At 38.5% G+C, this 21,770-nt stretch overlaps 3 protein-coding genes across 3 annotated transcripts in view; all 3 read right to left on the bottom strand.

Annotated features, from left to right (window-relative positions):
* Window positions 1–2,174: 2,174 nt before the first annotated feature.
* CBG22802 lies at window positions 2,175–6,726 on the bottom strand (the record flags this gene model as incomplete). The annotated part of the gene is made up of 8 exons (XM_002645489.1): window positions 2,175–2,376; window positions 2,427–3,019; window positions 3,308–3,519; window positions 4,017–4,278; window positions 4,333–4,982; window positions 5,614–5,808; window positions 5,856–6,337; window positions 6,416–6,726. The coding sequence occupies 8 exons, from the start codon at window positions 6,724–6,726 to the stop codon at window positions 2,175–2,177; spliced, it is 2,907 nt and encodes a 968-aa protein (XP_002645535.1).
* Window positions 6,727–10,791: 4,065 nt separating this feature from the next.
* On the bottom strand, window positions 10,792–17,987 carry Cbr-tag-279 (the record flags this gene model as incomplete). Its single annotated transcript, XM_002645488.2, has 10 exons — window positions 10,792–10,912; window positions 10,956–11,153; window positions 11,200–11,792; window positions 12,496–12,707; window positions 12,756–13,470; window positions 13,523–14,202; window positions 14,464–14,628; window positions 16,474–16,668; window positions 16,726–16,911; window positions 16,985–17,987. 10 exons carry the CDS (start codon window positions 17,985–17,987, stop codon window positions 10,792–10,794), a joined length of 4,068 nt encoding a protein of 1,355 aa, XP_002645534.2.
* A 3,175-nt stretch (window positions 17,988–21,162) lies between these two features.
* The window catches only part of Cbr-utx-1, a gene marked incomplete at both ends in the record, with an annotated part of 7,970 nt that continues 7,362 nt past the window's right edge, over window positions 21,163–21,770 (bottom strand). The window contains 1 exon segment of the mRNA XM_002645487.1: window positions 21,163–21,253. Within this exon segment, the coding sequence (XP_002645533.1) occupies window positions 21,163–21,253 (91 nt within the window).

Consider the following 21,770-nt stretch of genomic DNA (forward strand, 5'->3'; position numbering starts at 1 on the left):
ATATCTTGCCATCATCATCTTTTCGAATTCATCCGATTTTTTTCGCTTTTTCCCAGCGACTTTTCCTAACGAATCTCCCATTCGAACAAACTTTCGACCGGTCCTTCACTCACTTTTTTCTTCTTTTTTCATTCGATTTTCTCCCTCTTCTTCTTTAAAAATGAAAAGCGTCGAATGGTGTTCAATGGAACGAAGAAGCAGAAAGAAAATAAAGGAAAGGGAAAATGAAAAGTGGTAGTAATGACTTTAGGATTCTTAGGTTTTCAGATAAAAGTTCTACACCTCTCAAACTGTGGGTGTTTGAAGTTCTGAGATTCCGGAATGGAATGCGGTCNNACACGTAGNNCCTTCGAAAATTCAATTTCTGACATTAAAATATACTTTTTTCAAAATCGAAGAACTTGGAATTCTGATTTTCTGACGTTATCAGAGGCTGCGAAATGTCTGGCTGCGAAATATCCGGCTGCGAAATGTCTGGCTGCGAAATGTCTGGCTGCGAAATCTCCGGCTACGAAATGTCGCCGCTGCGAAATGTCCGGTTGCCAAATGTCCGGGAGCCGTCGTTGAAATTTTCTAATGCAGTCGAATCTGAAGAAAGAGCAAATATGACATTTTTTATTGGATTTTATGATTTTTACTGTGTGGTTTTCGATCTTCCAGAAAGTCATGAAATCGTCCAGCTATTTTTTTTCTGAAAAGATAAAGTTACTGTATTTGCTTTGATAGAAGCCCACTTTACGTGCATTTTAGCTCAATAATCTCCCTGCCTCCAAACGATATACAAAACTTTTCAACTGATAAAGTTTTCATCATAGTATCATCAATATTTTATCAGTCGACCTACTTTTGATATATCTCATAGGAACTAAGATAAATAAGCTAAAAATGAATGTATCAGACGGGCTACTATTGGAAAGGAAACGGTATTAAATCGTTTAATTACGAGGTCACTTCAGATAGAAAGGGCTTTTTTTGGCCATTTTTTGGCCATTTTTTATCGTAATTTTCAATAAATAGTACAATTCATAAACCAAGATTAAGCAAGTTTTTGAGCAAAATGGATTTTTTCAACAACAAAATTTCTGGAAAATTCTTTCATGGAAACGTACGAAAAAAACGTACGAAAAATTTTCAATAGAGGATCCTTCTATTTTCTGAGTCCCTTCTGGTGAAAAAGCCCTTTCAACACAGGTTTTACAATATTCAGCTTCGTTTCACATTCTTGATGGTAATGACATAAATAGTGATTTCTGTTATGAATACGTTTTGCCATTTAAAATTCGATTCTTTTTTAACAAGAGGTTTCAAAAAAATCACACGTTCCAAGAACCCTGAAAAATAACAGCACAGGATATAGGAATTTGAAAATCTTTCAATTCTGAATGTGAGTTTTTTTTGGTTAAAAAAATAGAAATTCTTCTCAAAAAAATTTATCGAGATCTATTTAGTGTGGCAATTGGAGAGGAGAATTCATGGGGATCGTTTCTTAACAAAAAATAATGGTGGCAAATAATGGGAGAGGTTGAGCCAGAAAAAAAATATTTTTTACAAAAGCAAAACTGGGTGGAAATTATGTTAATTTTGGGTGGTCCTAGAAAATAAAAAAAATCTTTAAAATTCTCAGAAAAGCAAAAAAGTTGCTGGTCAGAGACTATGGATCACAGGATAGAGTCATAAAAGACGATGGGTCGCGAGAATTGGGGACACGGTTAAGAAAAGACATTACCGATTTTCGGAAATCAAGAATCTGGGTAAAAAACGTGTCACAAATCGATAACATTGACGAAAATCGATGCATTTGACCAAAAAAAGTGAATTGTATGTTTAAGTGAACAATTAAAAAGGCGACTCAGGGACTATGAAAAGGGACGGGTAATAAAATACGGCGAATTGGGTAGAAATGCCTTTCGAAGAAGCATCGAGCAAAATTGAAAAAGATAGATCACGGAACAATTTTCACAACGGTAGAGCATAAAATACTCAGAAAAACGTGGTGATCATGTTGAGAGACTTCACTGGTCCTGTTGGTTTTCTTCTTCGGGGATTCCTTGCACAAAGTCATCATATATTTTGCTCAACGTCTGGATATTCTTATAGATGACAAAAATCTGCTTTCGCTTGTGCCCATCAATGGATTTGTAAATGCAAATGAGATGAGAAACAAACAGAATAGCCTACTTGATGGGACATTTGAGGCAGAAAATCTCGTCTTCCTTCATTTTATTGTTGATTCGAAGCATCTTAACGATGTTGAAGACTTCCTGCTCGCAGGTATGACAACGGTAAAGATACTGCTCCGCATGACCAGTCCAATCAAGGAGTTCAAATCCCTTCTCTTTGATCCACTTTACGTAACCAATGCACCACGCAAGGCTCCTGAAAAAAGTAGATTAATTGCTTATCTGATTTGTTTGCTGTGATCATACCTTTGCATGTGCCACCGCATACATTTGTACATCAACTTGTCGTCTTTGAACATTTGTTCTTTGGCGGCATTCCAGATAACAGTGGTGATTGGGATATGGCACTCGTGGTTGCAGTCCGTATTGTGTGATGCGGAAATGAGGGAAGCGGCGAGCTGGTTGAAATTGGCTGGGCCCACGTTCCAAGAGACGTTGGTGCAATAGCCCTCCGACTTAACCCAATGGAAAGTGCCAGTATTGACGTAGACCAGCTCGTCCTTCTTTTGCTCAAACTTAATCAACGGGATATTCGCTTCATGGATGTCTTCTTCACTTGGCCAATAGTTCTGCTCATGGTACTTCTGCCGCATCGACCCAACTAATGTCTCGAGCTTTGTCCAGTATTCGTACGGAATCGCATACCAGATGGAAGTTCCGGGTCCAACATTCCAGTTGATACTTGCCATTAACGAATTTTCCATGTGAGCGGCAGTAAACGAGCCGATAAACTTGGAATACATCTGCACCGTGTTGACACCGAACACGTTTTGGCCGATATGAGCCAGCAAGTTGCCTTTGTCACTGGCTTGCATGAACCAGGGAAGTTGGGACAGAATCTGAAAACACTTGTTTTTGAAGTTTTTTTTCGGAAATTGGATTTTGATCTTTTAGTGTACTTATTTCAGAAATTGGATTTTGATCTTTTAGTGTACTTATTGTAAAAAAATAATTTTATGAAATTGGAAAAATACTGTGAACTTTTTTTTGAGAGCCTAATTCTGCTTCCCAAAAAATTATTTTAAAGTTACACCAATATAACTGAACAAGCATTTTCTTTATCAGGAAAAATTCAAGTAAGTCGAAAACTCTAATATTCAAGACCGTTGTCATTGTGAAAAACTCACATCTAATTGCTCTTTGAAATAATCCTCGTCTTTGTCTAGATTCTGGGAGTTCTCTGCTTCCTCATTAAGATCAATGTTTGTCGCAAATGGTGTCCAGGAATATTGTTTCTCCACTCCTTCAAACCGATACGGTGCCTTGATTCCGTTCTGCATGAAATCTTGGGCTATGGCAGGAGCTTGTTTTGGGTCGCACTTTTTGAGAATATTGAGCACTGAAAGAATGTTTTTAGATTCTTCAAACAGAGAAAAAATCTTACGTTTCCTGCTTGCTTCCTGCTCGTTGGTTTTCCAGTTTTCGAATTGTGATAGCTTCATACGACAATAACGCCCTCGGTCCTCCATTCCTTTTTTCCATTAAGAGAAATGTTCTGGTCAACAGGTTGAGCGATTTACAAGATCACGTCACAAATGAGATTCGGAACGTTTTCTGCCAGACGTTGACTTGTCAGTTTTTCGAGATCAATTCCAAGAGCTTCACCGACTCCAGAGAGAACCGAAATTGGATTAGAATCGAGCAACTTCTTCAACTTTTGAGAATGAAGATCGGCTTTAGTGTTGATCTCAACGTGAATCGCTGGCACTCGATTTTTCTTGCTTGCAAGCTTTGCCATATCCTTTCTGAACCGCTTCTGCTCAGCCGCTACTAGTTCACGGTCGGGCTCTAGTCCTTTGATTTCCAGAGGAGTATAGATCTAGTTGTTGTCGCCACGGGACTCAGCAACTAATGCAGCGATTTGGGTAGAGGTGAGAGTGTACGCTTGATGGTTGATAGCAGTAGTCGGAAGTTGATGAAAATGTTCTTCCGTGGGAGCTTGTCTATCCTTCTCGCTTCTTGGCAATGGTGATTGGGGTACTTGTTGCATCGTGTGCCACATCAGATATTCTTGACAGTGTCGAAAGTTATCGACATCGAAAGCTCGGTATGTGTCAAGGTCTACAGTTGTTCTCAAATAGCACGGATCGATTGCGCTCTGAAATTAAAAAAAAGAATTATTTTAGAAAACGTTGCTTTGTTTTATACTTACCGTGTGTGATTTGAGGAATGTGGTCACGTTTCGTCTTTGTTTCTCATTATCATAAGTACACTGCAGCTCTCCACTGGCGAATCGCACCATTCCGTTTGCTGTGTACGCCGCTGATTGTGCCGCAAGCTTCTTCATAACCTCATCCGGGTTTTCTTGAATTTTTCCCACAAAGACATCAATTTTGTTCTTTCCATCATTTTTTTGGTACTCCGTTGCTGCGTCGTTTTCAACAGGCCCCCATTCAAAATCATGCTTCTCCATATCAAACACTTTGACCGTCTTTTTCGCTGCGCGCGGTAATGTCAACTTCGATTTCCTTTTTCGGGTCTTTCTTTTCTTGACACTAACAGAACCTTCCTCGGGATCTAGATTGGGCTCTGTTTCACTGACGTCCTCTTCTTGTTGATCACTGTCTTCTTCTGGCAATGCATCAAGCTCATCATGATGATCTTCGAAATGATCACTATCGATAGCCTGTTGATCATGACGATGTTCATGGGGTCTGTGATCAGAAGAATCCTCTGTTGGTTCATCCGCAACTTCTTCATTGACTAGGATATTGTTAGCCTCTTCAGGGATTGCGGAGTTGCTTTTGGTATGGTTTGAAGTAGCTCCTCGAGACCTGTCATCCCGTTCAATCGACTTTTGGTCTGAAAAATAATTCGATGAGAAATGCAAACTCATACTTTGTATTAGACTGATTCAATCGCCTTCGGACATTTTGGGATGGAAGTTGAAAGTTAAGCTCCGTAATTTGAGATTGCTAGTAGTATTACGTTTGGTTAAGACCAAAGATAATGCTTTTTGCTCAACATGTTCTGTTTTGGAAAAATAATCTTTTTAGCAAAATTTGAGAATATTGAATTGATTGCTTTTGTCAGCCAAAATAATATTAGTTTTGAACACAAGTCTCATTTTTCTTGTTGTCGTAGAATTTTTAGATATTCAGTCTTTTGAGGTCTAATTTGATTAAGGTATCGTCCAAACGGGTTACAGTACATTATTAGTTAACAAATTACAAAAAGAACATCTCTTCTATTAAAATATCTGTTTTCTCATTACAGTGGCTTCCCAAATTTTAAGACTAATTGAATGCTCGGGGCACTCCAAAATTGCAAAAAGAAAAGATTTTCAAGTAAAGGTTTTCAATCAAGACTGTGGTGAATGAAATTGAAAAAATTGAATGCATTGCTTCCAAACTCGCTTATGACGTTTTGAAGATTTTACGAAATTTGGGCCAGGAACTTATGAATCAATCTAATACTAATAATGTAAACTCACTCTCAGCTTGTTTCTCTGCTTGAGCTCTATCTGCTTGAGTATCCATCGGGTAGTCGAATTCATAACTTGGAATGGAAACACGACTGTCGCGGTCGTCGGCATCATGGCGTTTCTGGAATTTTGACGATGTCTGCTCCATTTCATTTGACGGAGCACGTTGTCGCTTGACTCCTGTTTTGGATTGTTCAGTATTCCCTGAACAGGTATTGATTGTATTGGGGTGCAACAAACTAAAGAATTACCTTCGAGTGTCTTATCAACGTGAGGCGCCAGTTGTAAATCCTCAAAAACAGCTTCAGCGATGTTAGCCAATGAAGTGGTTTGTCCTTCTTCTTGCTCTCTGGATTCCTTCTGTTGACTTCCATTCACATTTGATTCCGGGGTCGGAATAATTTTAACATCTGTGCCTGGAGAGGATAGTACAACTACTTCTGGTGTTGCCACAGAATTATTGAGAGCACGTGTCGATGATGTTGGCCGCGCATCAGATTTCTCTTGAAATTCTTGAGAAGTAGACTGGAGAGTTTTGGTGACTTCGGATGTCTCCGCATTCGAACCGATCTTCTTGATTGCAATGACGATTTCGTTCATATGCTCTTCAATCTTCTGATTCTGAGTATCCATCAGCTTCCTCAGCATAGCTTCATCCGAAATCGTCTTTGCTTCCAACTGTTTTTTGATAAATTGGATATCAGAAATTGACTGGTTAAGAGTATTTTCCATGCTCAAATACTTTTCTTGAAAATTATTGGAATCAAACTTTTTGATGTGTTTTTTGATGGCTTCAAAATCGGAGTTTCACTTGGCGACAGTTTCTTCCAAACTCGACTGATTCTTCAAAATGTTGTTTGAATTCTCAAGAAGTTGCGCTAACATCGACTCCATTGATCCGGTCCTGGTATTGATTGAATTGACATCAGACGACACGGTTGACATCTCGCCATTCAGCTTCTCAACGTTATCCGAAAGTTTCGTGATGGAGATTTGCTTCTGCACGTCATCCATCAAAGTTTTTCCCGTGTTCTGACACATTTCCAATGCTTTCTGCATCTGTTCCAGCTGTTGGATTTGCGTCATTAGCTGGCTCGTCGATCCGGAAGGCGGCTGTGACATGCTTGGAGTTGGATTGTCCATCACAATGGAATGCGAACAGCAAAATTCAGGTTAAAAATACTTGACCAGTAGATTAGAGATCCAAAGATGAGCAGTGCTGAAATTTTATGAAATCCAAGTTCCGATTACTTTGAGAACGGATGTTTCGTTGTGAAAATAGTAAAAGAAAAAAGGAGGGAAAAGAGAAAAAAACGAATACTGTGATGAATTTTTCACAATATTTTACTTGGAACGAAACAATCTATACCGAAAAGAGCGAGAAAAGCAAAAAAGAACTGAATAGAAAGACAACGCAATAGACATAGAAAGATGACTTAATAGGATGAGGAAAACAAATCAATAAGAAAAATAGGTGTACTAAATGAGACTACATTTTGGTTGTTACCCTAGATGTCTGCGCGGTGTAGAGAGATCACCAAGAATAGTGCTCCTGGGAAGGTCAAAAGAGATCGTCATCATTGTTCTTGTAAACAAATGGAGTGGGGCCTCTTTTTCCTCTCAGCGTGCCTCTCCGGTTTCCCAAAGGCACGGTCGGCCTCCGCATTTTGGAAAGGGGCCAAAAATTAGTCGGAAAAAGTACAAGTTTAACGGCAGGATATTTCTCCTCTGCGCTACCGTGCACAAGTCCGGAAAGAAAAGAAACAAGAGAGAAGAGACGGAGAGGGAAAGGCGGAAACTCGGAACGAAATCACTGAATTCAAGACGATATCAGTGAAGAATGCGAGACGAAAGAAGACAACAAAGAAGACAGATTTTTATAAGCACAATCGGTTTATTAAACTGGGAAATCAAGGCAAAAATAAGGGACGGTAACAGTGAAGGCAAGGGGAAATTTAAAAGGCAAGGGGTAACTGGAAACAGGGAAAAATGAGCACAAAGCTCTGAAAATCGGCAACAAAAAGGTAACAAAAAGGTAGCCAATGAAACTGTCGAAGAGGATGCAGGGATTCACCAAAAGGGTGCTCTTCTCCGAACAAGAATGATTGAAAAACGGGGCCGGAAAGCAATTTCACAGATTTCCCGCCTAAACTTTAGCGCCGACAGAGCGCATTTCCATTGGTTACGGCGGAATATTCAAATTACGAATATTTAGAGACTTTAAAGGCTTATTCAGAGAAGAACCGGATGAGAATCTGACACATTTTGAAGTACGAAATTTACCCAGGTCCCTTCTTAAAGCTGAAAACAAAGAATTTTTTTTTAAATTTTCAGAAGACTTCAGTTTTTTCTTAAAAAACGTCTTTCACAAAATTGTGCCTCCAAAACCCGAATTCAATTCAGAAGTACAAAAAATACAACATGCTAAAAAATTTTGTACCTCCGAATCATGGATTTTGTACCTCTAAATCACTTTGTACCCCCTTGTACGCCCGAATTGTTGTACCTCCCGAATTTTTAGCCTTGGATAGGTCATTTCTGGGATCGGCAGGATTGGCGGCCAAGCGACCCTAGTAGCTTCTGAGTATATCTCTAGACGTAAGTATGTTGGAAGCACGAAAATTGGCAGAAAACTTTCGAAGCGTTTTATCTAACTTCAGTATTTCTATGATTTCCCAAAGATGAACGTCGTAATGTTTCTTGTACGCCACTGATTCGAATTGATGTAAGTCTATGCCAGACGGTACGATTCCTCTGAAATTCCGCGAGAAGAAATAAGCATATAATTATTGTTTTCACACAATATTTACCGTTGTTTGGATGCATCTGTCCATAGAAATAAATTTAATAGTTAACCCTACATTTTGCCTCGAGCTCGGGCTAAATTTGCCTTCCGAACCGAATTTTTATCGTAATGCGTTGACAGGGCAACAAAAATTTTTAAAAATTTTTGATGCACTTTAAATGAAAATTTGACGATCACCCAAAAGTCATGAATTTTAAGTCGTTAGATCAATTCATTTCAAAAATTAGAAAATTTTCTAAATTTGGCTCTTCGGAAAACTGATGCCTACCAATTTGATTATTTTCGTAGACATCTAAAATTTTTACAGACGATTGTGGAAAAGTTGATCTTGACACCCATAATTTTTCAGCCATTCACTATTATTACTACAGTTTTTATGGGTAGACAAAGTCGAACTAAAAAGAAAGACAAGCCGCGTGAATTCCAAAGTTTATGTTTTTAGTGACCACAGTACGAGTACCTTGGTGGTTAAAATATTTTCAAAACTATGAAAAATGATAGAAGAGTATTGTATCCTCACATTTCAGACAGAAATACTACCAGAGACCTTGTTAGACTTCCGTTAAAACATATTTCATCTGCACTAAAATAACCATTTTTATGTTTTTATAAGATTTTCTTGAGATGGAGCATTTTTGAAAGCGATAACTCAGCTCAATGGTGATCAAATAACTTGAAACTGATGCATTGTTGTAAACAACTCAGCACTTTGCCGAACGTTTTTGGAATCATTAGTAGGACTGGGCACCGTCTTGTGGATCGAAATCCACTGTTCTGGACTTAGACGCTAATTTTCCTATATACCTCGGCAATGCTTTGAGGCCTGCTAACTCCACGGATTTCAATCCAATGGATTTTGATGTGTGGAAACTTTTGTAAAGAATTTTTTTTTACTTTTGTAATGAATTTTTTTTTACTTTTGTAATGAATTTTTTTCAATAAATTTTTACTCGGACCGCGACAATCTATACCAAAAAGAGCGGGAAAAGATCGAAAAAAAAACGAGGTAAAAAACATAATAGAGAGACAAATCAATAAGAATGCTAGGAGTACTGAATGAGACTACATTGTAGACGGGACCAATTAAGACGTCAGAATAGCATAGGAAAAATAAGAAAATTAGCGCTCTCGGGTAGGTCAAAAGAGACAATCACCCACTATTTTTTTAATAAACAAATATAATGTGTATTAGACTACAATGTGGTTGTTACCTATCTAGATCTGAGTGGTGTAGGAAGAACACCAAGAATAGTGCTCTTCGGAAGGTCAAAAGAGATAATCATCTTTTTTTTAATAGTAAACAAGTGGAGTGGGGTTTCTTTTCTTTTCAGCGTGTCTCTCCGGTTTCACAAAGACGCGGTTGACCTCAGCATTTTGGATAAGAATGAATTGAACACTTTCCGGAAATGTCTATATTTAAATCAAAATTTCCACAGGATCGTCGTTCTGTCATAACTCTCACACTCTCCGCTCTCTCACCTATGGACGACAACTGCGCTTGCGCAATAATGAAATGTGTGCATCTTCTCGTCACAACAGAAGAACATTCGTTTGCAAAAACTGCGAAGTCGAGCGACGGATTGGCGCTATAGGCGCACTATCCACTTATTCAAAATACGCGGCTTGTGAAATCTGATAGACATGGTCCCGGGTACTTTTTCATTCGAAAATTGATCTAAAATTTTTAATACATATTTTGAACTCTGAGAAAAAGAAGCACGCTATTTAAAATAAATTAGAAAGTCTTCTGGTTATAATCAAACTTTTTTAAATGAATAACAAAAACCAATTATTTCTTCTCGAAAAAAATTTATTGAGATATTTTTGTGACAATTGGATAGCTTATGTGTGAGGGCTGCTTCTTATAAACAAAAACGATGGAGGTAAACAGTTGGAGAGAATCGAGGACATAAAAAATGGTACGCGCTTTTTGAAAATAGAGATGTCGATGAACAATTTGTAAGAACTACGAAAATGGATATTTTTGACCGACAGAAATCAGAAAACCATTAAAATTGCTCTTCAGATATAGTGGATAGCGGGGATCATGAGAAACAATGAGTGGTAAATAGTAAAAGAGAATCGGGGGAAAAGTCATGAACAATTCACACGTTTTTGGAAATTTGTGAACTTTGGTGAAAACATTTTTGGAATGAAGAAACGAATATTTTAGCTCACAATGTTGGAAATGGAATCTCAGATAAACAAGCGAAATTGCTTTTCAGAGACTGTGAAAAGAGACGGATCAGAAAATACGATTAAATGGGTAAAAATACTTTTCGAAGAAGCGTCGACAAAATGGAGAAGAGAAAGGTCATAGAGCAAGTTTCGGGACGGTAGACAGTCAAAAAAAGCGATGTTGTGAGCATGTCGGGAAAAATTTATTGATCCTGTTGAATTCCTTCTTCAGGGATTTCCCGAACAAAGCTATCATAAATCTTTCTTAACTTTGCAACGTTCTTGTAGATAACAAACAGCTGCCTTTTGTTTTTCCTCGAAACACTGTAAATGCAGATTAAAGGAGAAAAAAAACAGAATATCCTACTTGATTTTGCAAATTGGGCAGAAGATTATGTCCTTTGACTTGTCATTTCCGGTCCGGAGCACTTTGCAAATGTTAAACACCTCCTGTTTGCAGGTACCACATCGGTAAATATACTCAGCCTCCCGATCAGTCCAATCTTCGAATTCATAGCCGTTGGACTCGATCCATGCAATGTATCGGATGCACCATGCAAGGCTCCTTAAAAAGGCTAATTGCGTTATGATTTTGTTTACTGTTATCTTACCTTTGCATGTGCCATCTCATACAACTGTACATTAGCGGCTCGTCCATGAACATCCTCTCCTCGGCGGCATTCCAGATCACATTAGTGATTGGGATGTGGCATTCGTGTCTGGAAGTCCTATTGTGAGCTGCGGAGATGAGTGATGCGGCGAGTTGGTTGAAATTAGCTGGTCCCACATTCCAGCTAACGTTCGTACAGTATCCCTCTGCCTGGACCCAGTGGAAAGTGCCGGTGTTGACATAAACCAACTCGTCCTCCCTTTGCTCGAATTTTATCAATGGGATTCCAGCTTTCTTGATATCTTCCTCACTGGGCCAATAGTTTTGGTGGTGATACTTCTGACCTTTCTCCTTCACTAATTTCTCCAGCTGCGTCCAGTATTCATAAGGAATGGCGTACCAGATGCAAGACGCTGGACCGACATTCCAATTTATGCTGGCCATCAACGAGTTCTCCATGTGAGCCGCAGTCAAACTTCCAATGAATTTGGAGTACATCTGAACCGTGTTGACTCCAAACACGTTTGAATGAATGTGAGCCAGCAAATTGCTCCTGTCAGTGGCTTGCATGAACGCGGGAAGTTGATTAAGAATCTGAAAACAGTTGCATTTGACGTTTTATGAAATTGTAATCCAAACATTTGAAGTATTTTATGAAATTGTAATCTTAACTTATTTATAATATACAGTACTGGGGAGGAAGATATGCAAAAACGTATTTTTTTCAGTTGATGTTTTTTCTGTATTGTGTTATTGACATCTTTCCTTTGGTCAATTCGAATGAATATCAAATGTTTGAGGAGCCTAGAGCTCGTCTGTCAAGTTTCCGATTATTTTGAAAATATAGGAAGGTGTAAAACAGACCTAGATTGGAAACTTTAAATTCGCAATATTTTATGAAAATTGTTATTTTTTCAGCTATTTACCGATTTCTAAAGGACACATGTTTTTTCACGTCTCCAGTGCAAAAACAGGTAAAAAATTGGTTTCTTCCAGAAATCGGCGAATAGGTGAAAAATTGGATATTTTGAAAAAATTCTATGAAATGCCAAGTCTTCAATCTATGACTGTTTTACATCCACCAACATATTCATTCAAAGTGATCGGACACTTGACATCCGAGCTTCAGGATTTTGAACGTGGTCAGAACAAACTGGAAAAGACGCGTTTGTATATTTTTTTTTCAAATCTGAATGTATATAATACTACACTAGAGCTTTTGTTTCGATTTTTAAAAGGATTTCTCAAAAATCGAATACTCTAATATTCAATGCCGCTGTCAAACTGTAAAACTAACATCTGTCTGCTCTTTGAAGTGATCCTTGCCTTCTTGTAGATCCCTGGAGTTATCAGCATCTTTGGTGAGATCGATGTTCGTGGCGAATGGTGTCCATGAATACTCTTTCTCTTCTCCTTCAAACGAATACGGTGCCTTGATTCTTTTCTTCATGAAGTCCTGGACCATGGCAGGAGCATGTTTTGGATCGCATTTTTTGAGAAGACTGAGAACTGAAAAAAAATAATTAGATTGATGAAACAAAGAAAGAAAGAACTAACGTTTCCTGGCTGCTTTCTGCTCGTTCCGTTTCCATTCCTCAAATTGTGCCGACGTCATACTACAATATTTCCTTTGGGTCTCCCATTCCTTCATTCCATAGATAGTAATGTTCTGGTGCACAGGCTGTGCAACTTGCAGCATTACATCAACAATAAGATTTGGAACGGTTGCCGCCAAGCGTTCACTTGTCAGTGTCTTCAGGTCAATACCAAGAGCTTTACCGACTCCAGATAGAACCGAGATTGGAGAAGAATCGAGCACTTTTTTTAAATTCGGAGAATGCAGATCTTCTTTAGTTTTAATCTCAACGTGAATCGCTGGCAGTCGATGCCTCTTGCTTGCAAGCTCCGGATTATCATTTTTGAACAGCTCCTGCTCTGCCGCCACAAGTTCACGGTTGGGTTCGAGTTTTTGAATGTTCATCGGGGTATAAATCTGATCGAACTTTCCATGTGACTCCATTGCTAATGCAGCAACATCGGCCGAATTGAGAGTAAAAGACTGATGGTTTACTGCAGTAGTCGGTAGACGAGGAAAATATTTTTCCGGTGTAACTGGTCCATTCTTGTCATTCATGGGCAATGGCGGTTTGGTTACTTCTTGGACGGTGTGCGTCTCAAAATAGTGTTGACAATATCGAAAGTCTTCGGAATCGAGAGCTTTATATGTTTCCGGGTCCACAGTAGTTCTCCAATATCCCGGATCAATTGCGCTCTGAAATTAAAAAAAAACACTTTTAAAAACATTTATTTTATTTACTACTTACCGTATGTGATTCGAGGAAAGCGGACACATTCTCTCTTTGTTTCTCATCGGCATAGGTACATTGAGGCTCTTCATATGCGAATCGTACCATTCCGTTGGCTGTGTAAGCAGCTGACTGTTCCACGAGTTTCTTCATAACCTCATCTGGGGTTTTCCAAAATGCAGCGGGTTTTCCAATAAAAACATCAATTTTGTTCGTTCCATCATCCTCTTGATAATCTTCTGCTGCACCGATTTCTTCTGATCCCCATTCAAACTTATATTCCTCCATATTGAATACTTCTACATTTTTTTTTGGTGCCCGCCTTGTGGTCAACCTCCCTTTCTTTCCTTTGCGTTTTCTCTTCTTCGGTGGCACAAAAAATTCCTCAGAATCTTCCACGGGGTCTTGATCATTCTCCATTTGAATGACGACCTCTTCTCGTTGAACGCCGCCTTCTTCTTTTTCTGGCATCGCATCAAGATCTTTGTGTTGAGCTTCAAAATCATAAAGTTCATTTCCTATAGCCGGTTGATTATGAGGAAGTTCATCAGTTCGGTGGTCAGAAGAATCCATTATTGGTGCATCGGTCCTTTCTTTATCTACTACAATAGCTTTAGCCTCGGGGGCGGTCGAAACGCTATCTGAATAATTTGAAGAAATTCCTGGAGTGGTTTCCTCACGTTCAATCGGCTTTTGAGCTGAAAAAAATTTGATAAGAAATCCAGGTGTATTGTATTATGTTTTCCTTGTTTATTTTGGCGTAAAAGTTAAAAATTCAGTATTTCGGGGTCGTTGGGAAGCGACGTTAAGAAAACCAATGGTTTAACTAAACTTGAAAATTCAAATTGACTGTTTTAGTCAGTCTTATGGACGTTAGTTTTGAACAATAGTTTCATTACTCTCATTGTCGTGGAATTTGTAGACATTGTGATTTAGATCTTATCTGATTCATATCTCACCGGAACTTCTGTTGTCAGAAAAATCCATTGATGACGCATCGGCCACTTTTTCATCTACTACATTAGCTTCAGCGTCTTCAGGGGTCGGCGAACTGGTACTGGGAATATTTGAATGTATCGCTGGAGTAGCTCTCGGGCTTTGCTCTAGTTCAATCCGTACTTGAGCTGAAAAAATTCAATGAGAAATGCAAGCTAATACTTTTTAATAGCTTGACTTATAAATTTTTGTCCATTTTGGCGTAAAAGTTAAGAACTTCGTTATTTGAGTTCTTACTAGGGAAGGTTGTAATCGCGGGGTGGAACTTCGGTATGAGACCTATATCATTCGAAAGCTGAGAATGAGTCATTTTCAAATCTATATTCAGATTTTGCTAAAGAGCTACCAGTTTCGAGAAAAACAAGTTTCAAATTTTGGCTCAAATTTGACCCCTAAGGGCGCCGCGCCTCCCCTCTTTCTTATATGGATTGAGGAAAGGGAAAGAAACAGCGAGCAGTGGTGTAGTGGCAAGGAGGGATGAACGGTACTCAACCGGTTGTAGGTTCGATTCCCCTTCCCGTCATTTTTTTTGATTTTGTTTTTGGTTTTTGTGGCGATCTTCAAAGTGTTATGAACGCATTTTTTTCAAAGAAAAATTTCAATTGGATACTTTTTTTAAAACTTTTTGACAAGTTTCGAAAAGTACATAATCCATAGTTTGCAAATCTCTTGAAGAAACAAAACAAATCTTTCTTCAGTTCTTTCTTTCAAAATCTACAAAATTTGTTCGTTATTAGGGTTATTCAGTGATAAATCAATGATACGAGCAGGATAAAGCTTCAAGATCTTACTAAAAGATTCATTTTATCGTTTCTGTCCGTTTAGAATTTATATTAGCACTTTTGAAAAATTTTCGAAAAATAGTTGGAAAATGCCAAGGGGGTACCCCCATGGATATTTTTCTCCAAAAATTTGTTTTCTGTGAAATCGAGAAAATTTTGTCAGCTCATAGAGGAACATTTGAAATTGTGATTAAAATCAAAAAACTTCCAACAACTTTCACCAATCATCAAATTTCTTTCTTTCAAAAATCAAAATGTAGTTGGAATAATGCTTCAAAAAAAGTTTTTCAAAGCATATAACATAATTTTTTAAAAAGTTTTTAATTAAAAAGAATGATCCCATGTAATTTTAAAGCTTTTTTGAAAAAAAAATGTTCGCAAAAAAATCACCATGGGGTCCCCCTTTGCTTTTGCAATTTCTCAGATTTCGAACCTGATTTTTTCAAAACTGGTAGCTCTTTAGCAAAATCTAAAAATAGATTTGAAAATGTTTCATTCTCAGCTTTCGAATGATATAGGTCTCATACCGAAGTTCCACCCCCCGATTACAACTTTCCCTAGTTAGTATTGTTGGGTTTGGTACCACACCCAAGATACGGTTTTTGTTTAATCTGCTATTTTTTCGAATGCGTTCGAAAAACCAATTTTTAGCTAAATTTGAGAAACTCAGATCGATTTTTTCTTTCAGTCAAAACGGCATTAGTTTCGAACAAACTTATCATTTCTCTCACTGTTATAGAATTTGTAGTTATTGGGACCTAAACCTAATCTGATTCAAATCTCGCCTGGACGGGTTACAATAAATACTCTGTCACAAATTACAAATATAACATCTCTCCAATTGATTTACTAGTTTTTTCATAAAATATAACTGTTCTCCAAATTACAAAAAATGATTTAATTTGAGCTCTCAGAAATTTCAAAAATGAGAATTTTAAAAATACATTTTTCATCGATACTGGAATAAAAAGTGAGCTTCGAAATCAAAAAGATTGAATGAATTTCTTTCATACTCCCTGAGCTATGACTTTTTGATAATTTCCCGAAATTTGGGCCTGTGACTGATGAATCAGCCTAATATGAATGAATATAATAAACACACCTGAAAGGGGTTCTAAATCTTTCTGAAGGCTTCCAACATTTGAGGCTAAGGACTTATGAATCAAACTAATATGATTAACTTAAACTCACTCTTTGCTTGTCTCTCTGTTTCAGCTCTCTCTGCTTGAGCATCCAATGGTTGGGCAAAGTCATCATTTTGAGGGGGAAGATAACTGTCGCGGCCATCATATTCGCAGCGCTTTGGAAATTTCGTCAACGTCTGATCGGGTTCCGTTGACGGCACATGTGGGCGCTTGACTCTTGATTTGGCTGCCTTAGTCTCCTCTGAAAACAGATTGATTGTATTGGACTGCAATAAATTAATAGAAGAAAGTTAATTACCTTTAACAACCACCGGTTCAACAACAACCGAGTTCTTGTCAATCGGCGATTGTGAAACCGCCGGTACAGCTTCAATCGTGATTGCCAATGGTGTGATTTCTTCTCCATTTTGCTCTTCGGATTCCTCCTGTTGACCTTCGCTTAAGTCTGATGTTAAAGGTGGCTTATTTTGAACAGGTGTCCTCCCTGAAAAACTTTTTATTTTAATAATTAAAATTATATTGAAGTGCATCAATTTGATAGGGAAAAAATGAATTACCTCCTCCAACGACCGGTTCAACAACAACCGAGTTCTTGTCAATCGGCGGTTGTGAAACCGCCGGAACAGTTTCAATCGTGATCGCCAATGGTGTGGTTCCTCCTCCACTTTGCTCTCCCAATTCCTGCTCTTCACCTGCACTCACATCTGGTTTTGAGATTGAAAAGTTTTCAACAGGTGAGACGACAGTTGAAGGTAGAACTACTTCTGGCACAGAGTCGCTGGAAACACGTTTTGATGATATTGACCGCGCTTCGAGTTTCTCTTGCAACTGTTTGATAGCAGAGTGAAGAGTTTCGTTGACTTGAGATGCCTCCACATTCTGACTGATTTCATTGATTGCAGTGACAATTTCGTTCTTATGTTCTTCTAGCTTCCGATTTTGCATTTCCATCAGTTTGCGCAAATCAGCTTCATCCGAAATCGCCTTCGCTTCCAATTGATGTTTGATTTCTTGGACAACACAGGTTGAATTGATGACTGTTTGTTCCAAACTCGATTGTTTTTCAAGGATTTTATTCGAATCAAACGCTTCCAAATGTTGATTGATTTTTTCGATACCGCCTGCTGACGTGATAACAGCTTGCTCTATTCTCGAGTACTTTTCTTGAAAATTGTGTGAATCAAACATTTGAATATGTTGTTTGATGGCTTCAACATCGGCATTCGACTTGGTGATTGTTGCTTCCAGACTCGAATGATTCTCCAAAGTTTTGTTCGAATTCTCAAGAAGTTTCTCCAGCACCGACTCCATTGACCCGGTTCGAGTATTAATTGAATTCACCTCGGAAGACACGTTTGAAATCTGACCATGAAGCTTCTCGACATCTTCCGAGAGTTTCACAATAGAGATCTTCTCATCCACGTCGTCCATCAAGCTTTTTCCAGTGCTCTGACAAACCTCTAGCGTTTTCCTCAACTGCAAAAGCTGTTCCATTTGGTTCATTGGCTGGGTCCTCGAATTGGAAGGCACTTGCGACCTTCCTAATGGTGGATCGTTCATCGTTAGGCAGTGTGCAAATCCAACGGCAAAATGAAGCTGCAGGAATTTGACCAGTGCTGAAATAACTGTTTTTATAAAATTTGCTGTTATCTTTGAGAACGAATGACTTAGTTGAGAAAACATTGAAAAAAAGAGGGAGGAAAAAAAAAGAGAAGACACGTATAATGTGATGGACTATTTAAAACATTTGTTCTATTTGGACCACGAAAGTCTATTCCGAAAAGAGCAAGAAAATACTGAATAGAAAGACGAACCATAAGGAAATATGGGAGAAGAAATTGGGGAGGTGAATAGTTAGATGTCTAGGTGAGAAAAAAAAAAGATTAGTGCTCTAATCAAGGTCAAAGAAGATTATCGTCATCATTCTTTTAATAAGTTTTCCAAAGGAGCTCTTCGTTTTCACCAAGGCTGGGTTACGGACGGCTGCTGCGTTTTAGATAGGACACTTCTGTGATAGGTAGGATACGACGGCTTATTAGTTTCTGAGTCCCAGAGCTCATTTCCGAAAGAGCGGACTGATAAGTCCTCGGCAACGGCCGGTTTCAAATTAGTGATATGAAAATTAAGATTGAGACAGCGAAATCGTGCCGTAGGCGCACCAGCCAGATTTTTTGAAGAGTTGGAGGCGGAGCCAACAGACTCTCGCAATAGTCACTAAGCGAAGAAACCCAAGGAGACACACTTTGAAGCTCAGATAGGAATCGAAATCTATGAGAGGCTTTTTAAAAGTTCATTCAATTTTTTTTGTTTTCTCAACTTCTTACAAGCTGAAAATTCAGCAGTTCTTCGTGAATATTTTTAATGATACTTGAATCAAAAACCACCATTCTGATTTCAGGGCGATATAACTGGCAAACGCGAGAAAGGTTGAATGATGTTGCCCATGAACTAGAGGCTTGAACTCTAGTTGCTCAACTTTGTACCTCGAAATTTCTTTGTACCGTAATGACCGCAACATCTTTGCACCATCTGAATTGTTTGCCCTGTTTTCGTTCTATGTTCCTTATTCACAATATGTTTACTTGTGATCCGGGATTTTGCCGGGTCTTGCGGGACCTGTCATAGCTCCTTTAGAATCAATATATCACTATTTGGAGAGCTTTATTTTGTCGATAAACAAAGTTACAGATGAAACGGAACGAAAATAGGAGGGCCCCGCAAAGGCCCGACAAAAGTCCGGATTACAAGTGCAGAATTATTTACTTTCCAGACCTTAGCTTTAAAGGAGGCCAGACACCAAAAAAACGTTTTCCTGATATTTTGCATAGAGAACCCCCATGAGGGGTTGAACTCATGACAGGCAGGGGTACAACGCCGCTACCGGCTGAGCTACGGGGGCGCGAAGGCGCCTGACGACCGATGGTCTACATAAGCGCGGCGCGATTCCTTCCCCCGAACTGCCCCCGAAGTTTTTGCTGTCTCGCCTTTTTTAATAACTTTTTTTCTGTGTGCAGATTCAGTTTTGTTCGCTCCCAAAACACGTTTCAGAAAATCGGAGAAATAACAGTAACAGATGTAATTCAACCACGATAGACAAGTGAGGACGATTATTTGGTGAAGACGATCACATTCGAAGTATCTGAACAGAGGCACGAAGAGCATCAGACAGTGGGGTTTGCAAGTCAAACATACGTTGCATCCGAGCTTTCAGCTTATTGTGAACCGGGCAGATCTTTTTTGCAATAAAACCAACAAAAAACATATTATTCTTGGAGCATTGCTCTTTTCATCGAGAGACTGTAATTTTTCGTGCTAAATAACCAAGACGGAACAAAATGGATCATATTTCCTGGAAACATAAAAACTGGTAGATGTTATACCTTTAAACGCTAGCCATGCAAAAAATTCGGAAGATACCAAAATTTTGGGGTCATTGAGGTACTAAAAAAATTAGGGGTACAAAACACCTGAAACATTTAAATTTTGTACCTCCGAATTGCGGATTATGTATCCCTGAATCACTTTGTTCCCCTTTGTACCTACAAATCGTCGCACCCTCCGAATTATGTGTCCGCTAGCCGCGACAACACGAGAAAGGACAAAATGAACAAGATGAGCAGACTGACAACACAGCTACATCAGAAACAAAACACCATCCAATGTGGTCTCATGCAATTGAAATAACTTCATCATGCAAAAAAAAATCATCAACGAGACTTTTGAAAGGGCAAATTATTTAGAAGAAGTTTAAAAATTCCTTCGTACTCATGCGTTCAGATGAAAGCCCATCATCCCGTTGTCTCTAAATAAGAATAGAATATAGGAGTGGATAAAGCAGAAATTAATGAAAACGAGAAGAGTAAAAAAGAAAACGTGTGTTACGCGTCGCTTTTTTCCTTTACTGTGAAGAGAAGCAGAAAGAGATTTTAGGGAATAAAAGGTTTTTCGATGTGTGTGCTGAGTGATAACATTACTACGAAAAGCAGAAACGAGTGATGTAATGAGAAAATTGAAGACCGAAAATTAAAAAATGAAGAAATAGCCCTATTGAACGGCTTCTAATAAGGAGAATTGTACTTGTCCCGCGCGTAACAATGCTAGTCTTATGCTATTCTATGGCTATGAAGGATCTCGTCATCCATTAAAAAATCGAGAGATAGAAAGAAATCCATTTGTAGCTTCATTTTCTTTCGAAAATCCGGTTGTGTTCCTGAAAAAGCAAATCATATTGATTTTCTGCCGGACGGTACAACTCAAAAATATGTAATACGAACATCATATCACCTCAAGAAGTGAGATAAAAAAGTTTCAAAAAAAATTGAAATAATAATCACCATTTGTTTATCGAAGATAATGACTATGTATGGTTAAAGAGTTTAGGCAGGAATTTTGAGAATTTTGAGAATTTCAATACACAGTAATATTGGTGGGAAGAGATCATCAAGGAAACAATTTGACAGTTTGACTAGGCTGCCAGTTGTCAATATAGATTCACAATAAATTAATTTAAATTTGGTATAGAAAACAAACTGAGAAGGGAAAGAAACTTGAGATAAATTGAAAAATAGAGACCTATTGAGCATTTTAAAACAATGTAATTAGTAAAGATGACCAGGAGTTCGGATAATGACTAGAAGTCCTGATGGTTTTGTATGTACACAACGGTAGTAGCAATAACAACAATAAAATACTAAGCTAGGTATGCAACTTTTGAGTTGTTATTCGTGGCGAGGACACTGGCTGGCACGTATTTCAAGTTATCGTAGATGGCGAGAAGATCGTCAAATGTGTATTGTTGGAGAGCGATGAAGTCCTCGAGTCCTTGTCTGGAAAAAAATGAATAGTTAAGAAGTGGGATGACATAGCTAGGCGAAAATTGCCAGCACTTTTTTCGGTCTAATATAGTGCCCAGAGTCATGTCTTCTTTTTTCGGACTTTGGATCTCTATGCGACTCTTCTCCCCATATTCCTATTACCGTAAGACCTGTATTAAAAGAACCGTCCCTCCTTCTGTTTCAAGGTACCTCCGGATTGCCCTTCTATTACAGTGATCCTTCAGTTCGAGGGAGCCTTTCCAATTTACCGGCTATTTTTTTTATCTGTTTTAACATATGCCTGTGGAATTTTGAAGTTTCTTAAATATTTTTTACTGAACCATATGTATTTTCAAAAATTTCAAACAACATACACAGGTAAAATGCGAACGGGTCCGTTACGTACGCTTCGCGTTCGCACGCGGTTGAAATAGGAACCGCATACGGACCTCACGCAAACCGGTTTCAGTAAATAGAAGTACATTATTCGGATTGATCCGTATCCTGTCCGTTCGCGAGCTCCGTATCC

This window comes from Caenorhabditis briggsae, assembly GCF_000004555.2.
Source record: "Caenorhabditis briggsae complete genome, chrX, whole genome shotgun sequence".
Lineage (NCBI taxonomy): Eukaryota > Metazoa > Nematoda > Chromadorea > Rhabditida > Rhabditidae > Caenorhabditis > Caenorhabditis briggsae.